This window comes from Doryrhamphus excisus, linkage group LG8 (assembly GCF_037039965.1).
Source record: "Doryrhamphus excisus strain RoL-2023G ecotype Guam linkage group LG8, RoL_Dexc_Guam_v1.1, whole genome shotgun sequence".
Taxonomy (NCBI): Eukaryota; Metazoa; Chordata; class Actinopteri; order Syngnathiformes; family Syngnathidae; genus Doryrhamphus; species Doryrhamphus excisus.
In genome coordinates this window covers 18,181,040-18,192,549 of record NC_136364.1, presented here as the reverse complement: position 1 = coordinate 18,192,549, position 11,510 = coordinate 18,181,040, and the positions used below count along the sequence as shown (strand labels likewise).

At 44.7% G+C, this 11,510-nt stretch overlaps 1 protein-coding gene across 2 annotated transcripts; it reads left to right on the top strand.

The window, feature by feature from the left end:
- Positions 1-226: 226 nt before the first annotated feature.
- Positions 227-11,501, top strand: mnta (MAX network transcriptional repressor a). 2 transcript variants are annotated; one of them, XM_058080864.2, is made up of 6 exons: positions 227-504; positions 1,861-2,461; positions 3,102-3,143; positions 3,277-3,388; positions 7,925-8,117; positions 8,518-11,501. In XM_058080864.2, exons 1-6 carry the CDS (start codon positions 438-440, stop codon positions 9,261-9,263), a joined length of 1,761 nt encoding a protein of 586 aa, XP_057936847.2. In that variant the 5' UTR covers positions 227-437; the 3' UTR covers positions 9,264-11,501. The 2 variants fall into 2 exon arrangements, with proteins under 2 accessions (XP_057936847.2, XP_057936846.2); XM_058080863.2 differs by having other exon boundaries at positions 231-507; positions 8,518-11,498.
- The last annotated feature ends 9 nt before the right edge of the window (positions 11,502-11,510 follow it).

The window sequence follows — 11,510 nt, the reverse complement described above, 5'->3', positions numbered from 1 at the left end:
ATGATGGGGTTGTGAAACGACGATTAACTGTAGCAATACTTTTGACAAAGTCCCGTGTGGCCAAGCTTCTGTTAGCGCATCGCTAAAATCTTTTAAATGATGTATTTTTCGTAACATCCGTCGTCCATCCATTCCTGGATCAAATTTCCGTGTTTTGTAGCAGTCCCTCGGCGTGCTCACAGAGGGAGTGTTGCTGTCAGTGGGCGGTTACTAGCGCTGCGTGATTCACAAACCTTATTTGTTCCTACTACTTTGAGCGCCATCTTGTTTGGAACTTCTCCCCCCTACTGCTAGTTTCCACTCGGGGGGTGTCCGGTTACCCCGTTCCTGCCTCCGAAGCGCGGGGATCTCTCCCTTTCTCCTTCACAGGCGTTCACTGCATCGTCTCTCATTTATTTGTTTTTTACCTTAGATTGTATTCCTTAAGGGGACCCGAAATGAGCATCGAAACGCTTCTGGAAGCCGCCAAGTTTTTAGAATTGCAAGCCCAGCAACAGAGAGCAGGTGGTAAGATGCTTTCATTTATTGGCATTTTTGCCTCCATACGTTTACTCCTTAAGTTTGTTTTCACTATATGGTTTTATTGACAAACACTTTGTATGGATTGTTTTGTATTTGCGTGCAAAGCAAATGTGTCGTGCTTCTAGTAACGTTGTGAAAGGGGTAATAATGCTAATGGGGCGGTGTCACCGGAGTGCCAAGCTTTTTTTTTTGCTTGGCCGGGATCAAATGACATTTTCCTGTCATGTTCCCGCCACTTGTGTCCGTGTCGTCTCCCACTCACGACGTGGACGTGAGCTTTCAAACAAGTCAGTGCGCCACAATTTGCAACCTCGCTTTGTTTTGTATTTAGAGAAAATAAATAAAACTCAGCCGAGGGCGCCGTCTGCCGATGACGTGTACCTGACAGACACGCCCCTATTGCTTAAGACTCCGTTAAAACCACGCCTTTTTCACCACGTGCGCGCGGGGCAAACCCTCCGCAAAGATTGTTTACGAGGAAGATGAGTCACTACCTCACAGACTTGAAACCTTTTGAAGAAAACAGCTTCAAGCCTGCTTGCGAACAGTTGAATATATCGAACTGAATTCAAATAGCTTATTTAGGTGCTCATCAAACCAATAATACGTAATCTAATTTCTATATAAATATAGACATTATGATGTGGCATGAATCGAGCATGTCTTGGAGTGACACATCATCGTCCTCGCCACATTCTGCCATTAAAGAAGCCATCAGCCTCCTCAGAGCTGCTAGCTACGGGAGCAGGTCACTGCATGTAGGAAATTAGGACAGCCTTTCCGTGTACTGCAGTTATATAATCGTTTTTATCTCGGAAATCCTTGGATTCTGCCACGTATGGAGACAGGAGGCATATACACCAAACATTACCCGATATTCACACACGCATTGGATCGGATCGAAAAGTGCGACACCGGGTGCAATTCCAGTTACCATGGCCCATGTTTGACATCACAGCTGCCATAGCAACCAGAACCAGGCTTTCATCAAATCCATACGTCACGAGTGCACGTGAATGTGATTGGATAGTACTAAATTTAACATGAAGCTGATCTTTCAGTTTTGTTTGTGCAGTAAAAACTTCATTCCTGGGGTTTTTAATAGTGTAAACAAGTTGATCACAGGACTGCGTTTGTTATTAATCACCTGAGCTTAACTCCCTAATTCATGTGTAGCTGCTGTGTGCGCTTTGAGCTGTGCTATGGCCCAGTAAGGCGATTAGGAATAATGTTATTGGACAGACAACAGGGCAGGTGCATGCCAGTGGTGGTGCAATTCCTGTAAGGAAGTGTCAAGTGTGTAACAGAGATGACGCATGCTTTCGCTGTCTTCCACAGAGGATGAGCTGAAAGAAAAACTGCGACTGGATCAGCTGACGGAGCAAAGTCGCATTCATCTGAACAACTACACCTCCATGGGTTACATCAACAATGTTTTTAAAGCAGATGTGCTCCCCTCCGAGCGTCCTCCGGCCCCCGTGCCCCCTTCTCTGCCTCCCCCATCCATGCCGGTCGCAGTCATCCCCATCCCGGTGGTCACACCCAATCCGGCAGACCCACCTGCCCTCCCAGTGGCGATGCTGTCTCATCCGGCAGCTCCACCAGCGGTCTCCCCCAAAAGGGAACCGCCTTCTCCTCAAGAGCAAAGTGTCCCTGCTCCGCCACGCTCTCCCCCATCCAAACCCGACGACCTGAACCACAAGCAGCCCAGAGAGAACCACCAGAATCAACCCTCCCAGATTCTGTCCCAAGCCGCTAACACTAGCGTACAGCAGCAGACGCTCCTACAAGAGTATTGTGGCTCCATCGTCTCATCCCCGCAGCAGCCTGCTGTAAACCCCCAGGCCCTACAGCAGGCCGCCCTCGCCAACAGCCCCACTAGCCGGGGAGGGAGTCCTGACGACGGACGCTTGCTGGACCTCAAGAAAAGGCCCGGAGGGTGAGAGTTTTTACACTGAAATAGAAATAGTTCCACATGATAATCAGCCTGTCTATGGTGTGCATGCGTCTGTGATGACGATCTAATCTAATCCATAAGATCATCAGACAAGATTAGCATTTGGCAAGATCAAACACAAAAAACTACTTTAGTTTGAAACATTCTCAGCTATTGTGCAAGTGTAAAAAGAAGTCAACCACTACTGTGTAAAAATAATAATCACGACAGAATGACATCTTATTTAATATTCTATAAAGGAAAATTGGGATTTTACCCATCATCCACAATCCTTATGGGAGTCTCTCTTTTCTGTGCATTTTAAAGATATAAAAACAGATAAAAAGGCAAGAAAGAATTGGATGAAAAGACAAAAAAACACCAAGATTGCTCCATTTACATAAGATGACCTGCTTATTAACCAAGCTAACCAAGCTAACCAAGCTACAGCTAATGAGCTGGGTCTTTTTAAACGTTTGTATATCTTTACCACGCACAGGAGAGACGAAGGTGTGTGTTCAATTCTCACATAAGGATTGTGGATGGGCAGTTTTCCTTTCACTCATGCAAGTGATTATTAAGAAAAAATAATAAATAATGCAAGTGGTCCTGTTGTAATGTGTTATGGTATATGATCCCGCAGGGCAGGAACAAGAGAAGTGCATAACAAGCTGGAGAAGAACAGGTGAGGTCAACCTCCTCCTCTTTATTAGTGCTCCTTTTATTAAACGCACGTGATTCTTGTAGGACGTGTTTGAACTAGAGCTCAACTCAAATCCCAGCGGTGTGTTGTTTCAAGTGTGTGTTTTGTCCGTCAGGCGAGCCCACCTGAAGGAGTGTTTCGAGACACTGAAGAAGAACATTCCCAACATCGATGAGAAGAAGACTTCTAATCTGAGCGTGCTGAGAAGTGCTCTGAGGTACATCCAGGTAAGAGCATATAAGGTGTACATTATCATACAGTATCTGGACAAGTATTATTCTACACACTAGTGCTGTGATTTAAATAAAAATAATCTCCACATATAAACACATTAACCGGCTGTCATGCGCATTTTGGCCAATCAGAAACCTGAAAAAGCAACAACAACTGACTTGGTTACCAATTAAAACATAATCATTTGTATCAAAATGATGTATGTTTTTATAACTCAAGCTAAAAGATAAGACGTCTGAAAATCTATTTGTCTAAATTTAACTCCTTCAATTCCAGACATTCTGATTTTTTAAGGCACACAGAAGTGTGTTCTTGGGCTATATAAATGGTATATACAAAAAAAATGATTAGACTTATGTTTTATTTTTTGCTTTAAAGTGCACCAAACATGCTCGCTTCTATTGTGGAGTTGCATCAGCACCTCCCTTTGCTGCTCATGCAAACAACCGTATAAGTAAGTCTTTGGCAGTGAATGAGTTAATAGCAGCACAGCATTTGATATTACACTTTAACCGTGTTATTAGGAGTCATGAAGAGTTGCATTCAAAGGCACCAAGTTTATTTCACATTTTCAGTGCTGTATTTTCTGGGATTTCCGAGCACACTTGAATGCATACTATTGTACTAAGTAGTAACAGTTAAATTAGTGAGTGATACGTTTATCCACTTTTGGTTTTTCTTTGTCATTGTTTATTTAGACCACACATACATGCATGGTAAACACTATTCTGAGTGTCCCTGAATGCATCTCACGTCTCTAATGACAATAAGTGAGTGTGATTTGGAAGAGGATTGCAATTGAATATGGTGTAATTACACATATTTCCTCAATAGTTGTCTACATAAGCTATTACGTCCAAGTTAGCATTTGCTAGCAAACACGACCGATGCAATATGACATCTACTAAGTGACGTTCACGGCACCACACACAGTACCTTGATGGTCGACCCACGTAAAGGGCACTCCTGATGACTACAAGAGCTGTATTACCCAACTCCCAACATGATGTTTATGACTCATGAGGTGTGCAACAGCTGGTCCAAAGGTTCACAGCTGGGCTTTTTCTCCTCAGCTTTCAGACCACAAAGGTGCTGTGTGTAGTGAGGATCATGCTTGTATCCTATCTATAGGTTGTGTGGGGCACGGCTTAAGTCTGACACACATCTTCTGTTTCTTACACACGATGTTATCTCCACAAAGACAGTGGAGTTGTGGTGTCTATGCACGCAATAACAATAAGACTCTTAATAAGGACTTGTGGGAAAACAATCAGGCAAGAAGCTGCATGTGAATATGGAGTGAAAGTAGGGCAGTGTGGGTACACAGCTTGTCACCCTATCTCTCTCCCTCTCTGATGAGGCAGCACGGTGGGAGGGCGGTGACCCCCCCCCCTTTTTTTTTTTTTTTTTTTTTTTACAACTGAACACCAGAGATTCAAAACAAAATAGTGAGGGGCCAGAAATACGACAGCCTAGACACCGTTATTGCGTGCGTGATGAATAGGAACTCAACTTGTTACTTAAAATAGAAGAACATGTCATTTTGTGTGGATAATTTCACCAAACCAAAATAAAAGATTTTGATAAGGATCAACTTGACGAAATTGCATTGCAGTCTTCGGTACGGTGAGAGGCATCAAGATATAACATGGATGCCAAGATACCATACTGTCTACCATCTCACCTTTAGCTAGCCAACCTTTATTATTAAGATATTCTGCATCATATTCATATATTTGAACATGTATGAATGTTTATCTGAAAGCATTCACACATGAATAACACATGTAAGCCCACAGTTAGTAGCTCAGGTGAGGTTTGACTTAAGAGGCTTTAGGCTCAGCTGATGTGCTTTCTTATCTCTTCTGTTGGCAGAACTGAGATGGTCACAAGAGGCCACAAGCCTCTTTTACACAAATTCCTGCAAAATGACATAACAGAGCATTTGTTTCTTTCCAGACACGTGATGATGATAATTTATCAAAAAATCAGTGCCCAACCCTAATATTTCCCCCTCAAGAAAAATATCTCGCTGAAGTATTACACCATATACAATTCCAAACATGCCATCCATGGACGTGTGCCAGTCTGCTGTGTTGCCTCCTATTAGCATGTAATGTAAAAGAGTCGTCCAAAAAGCATACAGGTCTCTAGAAGCTGTAAAACAGTTCTCGCTGCAGTAGAAGTCCTCCCACCTGCTCCGCCCCTCCCTCCCGGCCTCACTGAGCTTTTAAGGCCACATGAAGAGTGAGCACATGGCTAGTCTGAGCCGCGTGACGTCACCCCCCCGTGCTGCTCCCCCCTTTTCCGGTGCTGCTGCAGCAGCAGAGTAGGACCCGGCGTACTCGCGGGCTTGGGCAAAGCAGAGCGGTAAGCACGAGGTTGGCTTTCTCCTTCCTCCCAACAACAGTAAACGTGTTTCTGCTGCACAAATTACAAAGATGTGTTCACTGGGCTCTGTAAAAATTACTGTTACTACTTTATTACTTTAAGGCCTGACTGTAAAAGACAACGTTTAACAATGCTATCATTTCACAGCCTCAGCATTAGCATACAATCACACCAAATAGCCTATTTTAGAAGTGACGTGTTTAGAAACACTACACTGCACTTTTTTGTCGCATTTCGCATACCAGAGCTGGTGATTTTACACACAAAGCTTTAATTGTGAGCTGTCAGTGACCACGTGAAGTGTTGTGCTGGAAGGCGCAGCAAGAGGAGGCTTTAGGGTCAGCACACAGTCACAAGACCAGCCAAGCCGTGGGCCGAGACGTGAGGCTTCAGCAGCATGTCTGCAACGTGGCCTCACGCCCTGCTGCTGCTGGCCCTTTAAGAAGAGCCAGACGCACAGCACAGTTTGTCCTCTACACAAGTTAAGTGGCCTGCCTTGCCCCTCCCCCCTCTGCTTCTCTGTGAGCCATGTGCACGCCACTTGCGTTGCTTGTGACAGCAAGTGTGTTTACCTTTACACACACACACACACACACACACTCTCAGCCTATCCCTGTCTAGATCTAGATTTACACACACACACACACACACAAGGTAGAGGTGGGGCGGCGTGTCCGTCATGTGCGCGGAGACAAAAGGTACTTGGAACCTGATGTCCCAGCAACACGGTGACACGATTAGCAGGACGCCTTGTGGGAGCCATCTGCTTCAAGAGCGGCTTCTCGGGTTGCGTGCGTTTCTGTGGCGACGAGAACATTTGTTGTCGTACGCTCGGCCACGCGCGCATCAATGTTTGCGTGTGCGTACACACCAGCTCAGTGGGTCTCTGTGTTTGTGGAGCACCTCGACCATCTCCTGACTCGTAGCCTGTTGCACGGTGCAGAGAGGGAGGGCCATGTGTCAATCATTTTGCAAACCACGTTATTGTTTGTCAAGGACAATAATTTTGTCACTATTTGCTTGACATGAGGAAAGCTTTGAGCTGTTTCTATGACAACAAGCGATGACAAATGTGTCATGTTGGGGACTGGAAACACAAACCAGGAAACGTTTGTATTTCTTTCCCTTTGGAAATGAGGAAATTGAAATAATTCCTGTTGCCTTCAAAACCCAAAACCTTTATTCTTAAGTGACATGTTAACATTTGTAAACATCATACAAGTGCAATTGTATATACACAGTATATACTGCATATGTTATATAGACATAACATTGTAAATGGTACGCACAACATGAGGGGTTGTACTGTGTTGTGTTGAGCATGGTACCACTAATCCACTAAAGACAGGTGCCCGACTGTTTTTCTATTGACTCCCCATGTGGTCGCGAGTACGTGCACAGCCTGACAAAACGTGGCCTTTACTTCGACAAATACTGACTCGCACATGCACTTTACCATAAACCTGATGTGCGCACACACACCAATGAAGAATGAGCACAAGCAGGAAGTCCATCCGATCAGGAAATGCTTTTATGACCCTGACTCATCATCGACTTGCTGCAACTTGACTTCACACTGTGCTGTTTTTGTTCTCTTCAGCAAGGCACATGGATGTCGATGTGTAGTGAAATATATTAGTACCTTTGTGTCACACTGGAGGTACTCTCTGCTCTTTGGGGAATGTTCTTCCAGGTTTTTAACTTTGATTGAGGAAGTGTGTTTAGTTGTGTGTCAGATGACCGGCCTGCTTCGGGGGAAACTGGGTCAGAGAGTCATTGCCTGGAAGCACCACCCACTTTCCATACAAGCTCAGCTCCTCCCACCACACCTCCTCTTGCCTGTGTGTTGTTCTATTAGGTTATGCCAAAACTTAAATGTCATTACATGGACAGTCCATTCCCGAGGAAACCACCCTTTACAAAACCTACGGTTTCAAAATGGCTGATGTTAGAACCCAACTAGTAGGACAGCTAGTTAGGAAATCATGGTGAGTATCTGGATAAAGATACAGATCCAGAACTGTCCACCCTCCAAAGAATCATAATGACCCCACCCATCTTTATTGTCCAGGGAGCAGGTTGCAGCCAAATAATCAACCAAATAATCTAAAGTCTTTTCCACGTTGGCTTTCTTGCAGACATTGAAGCGTAAGGAGAAAGAGTACGAGCACGACATGGAGCGTCTCGCCCGAGAGAAGATAGCCACGCAGCAGCAACTAGAGGAGCTGAAAAACGAGCTGAACCAGTGGATGGATGTGGTGGAGATCGACCGTGTGCTCCGTCAGACGGTGCAGCCTGAGGAGGACCAGGCCTCCACCTCCACTGCCTCAGGTCAGCCTCCACATCCTGCACCACATGTTGCCATGCTACCATTGTCATCATGGGCCAAATAACAACATACTGTCAAGATACTATTACTCTGTAAAGTTAAGTATATAGTGTATATACGTACTTACCCAATATAACAGTAGTATCACTATTGTGGGCCTAATATTGTGATGCTATTGCTACCATGGGGCATGTACCGTGATACTGTAATTGGTGTGAGCCAAATAATGATACAATTATTATTATGGGCCAAATATCGCCTCGCCTATCATTATAGTCCAACAAATATATTACTGTCGTCATGGGAAAAATATTACCATACTGTCACAATCGTACTATTGTTTGGCCAAATATCGTGAGCTCCCATTATCACGCACCAAACACCGTACCATTGCTGTTGTAGAAGGTGAAGATGTCATGGATGAAGACGAGGACGACGACGTTCCCATGAGACCTCAGAGCCCCTCACCCAGCGTACCTCAAGTCCATAAAGCTGAGCTCCATAAGATGCCGACACCCACCCAGACCTTGACCCAGACCACTCCTGCCCCCTCCTTCATCAACCAGCACATCTCCATCCAGCACAAAGCCCCTTTGCAGCCTTCACGCCAGCTGACACCCATTCCACAGCCGCCATCCAAGCCTGTGGCCCCGCCCATTTCTACCACATGTGGCGCTGTCACCCCCACTCCGGCCTCCATCCCCGCCCAGCCTAGCATACACCCCACAGTTATTGCCCACGCGTCCGTTTCCCACCCGTCTGTCATCCAAGCGGTCAACCACGTCATCCAGACGGCAGGACCCAAACACATAGCCCACCTTGCCCCCACGGCTCCCACCAACTCAGTGCAGTTAGCACCTGGCCAGCCACCCATCAGCCACATAACCGTGCACCCGGTGGCCCACCTGGGCCGACACCTGCCCGCCCTCTACCCTCAACCCGTGGCCGTCACTCAGCCCGCCTTGATCAGCCACCTCGCGCACACCCTCGGCCACGTCAACGGTACGGCGGCGGGCCAGCCGACCACCATCGTGGGCAAACAGACGATGGTGGCGCATCACCCACAGCTGGTGGGTCAGACTGTTCTCAACCCCGTCACCATGGTGACCATGCCCTCCTTCCCCATCAGCACTCTGAAGCTGGCCTGAATTTAAACACTCTTCGAAGCAGAAGGACAACCACGCGCAGGCCGCCTCATTAGCCATCGCTGCCTGGAAAGATCCACAGAATGTAGGAAGAGGAAGAGCATGTCCACCAGCAGTCTGTGACACACACACCGCTCATTATTGTATAACAGTGATGTTTACTGCTTCATACAGTGAAACTGTACGGACACTTTGGGAAGGTCCTGGTGGAGGTAGCCTGTTGAAGATGAACCAATAGCACATTTCTACCCACCACTAGCTCTGTCCCTTCCCTTCCTCTGAACACACCCATGCTGCTGGGCTACATCGAAATTACGGACCAAATGCTCCTTGATGCACTGGAGCTGCAGTCCTCCGGGACGTGCATGCTGCAATGGCTCCCCCTGCTGTCCCCTAATGGCATAGTAACACCTACACTGAAGAAATACGGAGTTTGTCACATTGTGATAAATATTCACCAGCCACAAGTCACCAGTACAATCAAAAACTGCCTCTACAAAGATACTTGCCCACCTTTCATCGACAAGAGAAATTTATTCTACAGTGGAACCTCTGTTTGTGTGTTTTTTTGCTCACCTTGAAAATCTACACCATCATTTTGCCCCAGTTTGTGTACATTTTCCGGTTAGCATCCAAACCAGCATGCGTCTTGTGTTTTTAATACAAGTGCATTAATGAAACTGCTTTTTTTGTCAAAAAAGTAGTCTCTCACCTTTCATGCAACATTCCTGGGCTCCATTTTGGGTTATTTGCAACATTGATCAAAAGAAGTGGAATTCAAGAAATAACTCTCAGCAAAATGTGAAGGTGGTGTATGTATTGATCTTCCTGCCACATCATGTCTTTGTTTTCAATGAAGGTAAAAGTAACCTTAAATGTTAACTTATCCCTTTCATTCATTGTTTATGTATTTACAATCGTCTGGAACGGATGAATGATGCTAACCAAGCATCCACTGTTGTCTGGCTTGCACATTTATCCGTGTATGATCCAGTGCAGTTGTACATGATGATAAACCTCCCGTGACAGTGGTTATTAAATATGGGCATTATTATTATTAGAACTAGCTTCAAAGTGAAAAGCAAGTTAAACGTAATGATTTTCAATGTAAATACAAATTTGGACGATTAGAGTCGTAGTGTCACCACTGACAACCCATCAAGCAAGGAGTCGTGTTGCATTTAAGGTCAGATTGACGATGGCAGTTTCATTTCATGTCCTTTTTTTGGAAAGGACGCCACTCATGCTGTTTATTATTGTCCAGTATTAGCACTGTGAACCTCCATGATGAGCATCCAACCTGTGGTTATCATAGCACTTAACGGCATGCTGTGCGCTCTCTATTGAGCTCTATATTGTGACTCGTGACAAGATTGAGGACAAGACCTATCATTTTTTTTATGAAAAATATATTCAAGAATCATGTTAAGTAACTTTAGTTTTTTTGGCTGTTGCTTGTAACTTCTCATGTTGAGTGTACATTGATGTGATGTGTTTTATTGGGACCATGTATGTTAAATGGAGCAGAGGGAGGCAGCAGTGCAGACACCCACGTGAGCACTGTTACTCGTGCTAACTGTGTAGGTTTGTCTTTGTTGTGATTCCACAAAGGATTGGAAGCGCAAAAACAAACGGTCATCCTTGTTGCGCTTTACATACGCAACCAATTCAGTTTGAAAACATGTTGGAGCTCAACATAAAATGTCTAAAAGTTGTCAGAGGATTCTGATACATGGAAGACATTAACAACATACCCGTTTTTTTCCCTATGGAGAAAGTTATACTGCTAAATAGCCTCTAAAAACTGGGCTCAATTAACATTTCACTATGATGTAAAAAGCTGGGAAAATTATATGAAAAAATATATAAACATGACTTAATAAACTTGTTTGCTAATGTCTGCTTCAGATTGTTTTTGTTTATATAAACGTGATGTCAAGAGATTTGTCTCTTTAGTCATTCACCAGAGCATTTGAATGCATCACCTTCAATTTATACAGGTTGTTATTCACTAAAGTAAATCTTCCAATACATTGGAAGCTATGCTAGCATACATAATGTATATTAATACAGACATCCTCAAAGCATTAGACCAGGGCTGTACAAACCGACTTTGGCCTTTTATCAGAAAAATAACAGCACACTACACGGCACCTTTTTGGGAGTTAACTTATACATAACACATAGTACATACATACCTGACAAAATAATGCCTACCATAAAAAAACTCAAATAAAATGTACAAATGGA

Excerpts from the sequence above, each read along its gene's own strand:
- mnta (XM_058080863.2), top strand. The coding sequence starts at position 438 with ATGAGCATCGAAACGCTTCTGGAAGCCGCCAAGTTTTTAGAATTGCAA. Across the intron at positions 2,462-3,101 it reads CTCAAGAAAAGGCCCGGAGG|GGCAGGAACAAGAGAAGTGC; the intron begins GTGAGAGTTTTT and ends ATGATCCCGCAG. Across the intron at positions 3,144-3,276 it reads AACAAGCTGGAGAAGAACAG|GCGAGCCCACCTGAAGGAGT; the intron begins GTGAGGTCAACC and ends TTTGTCCGTCAG.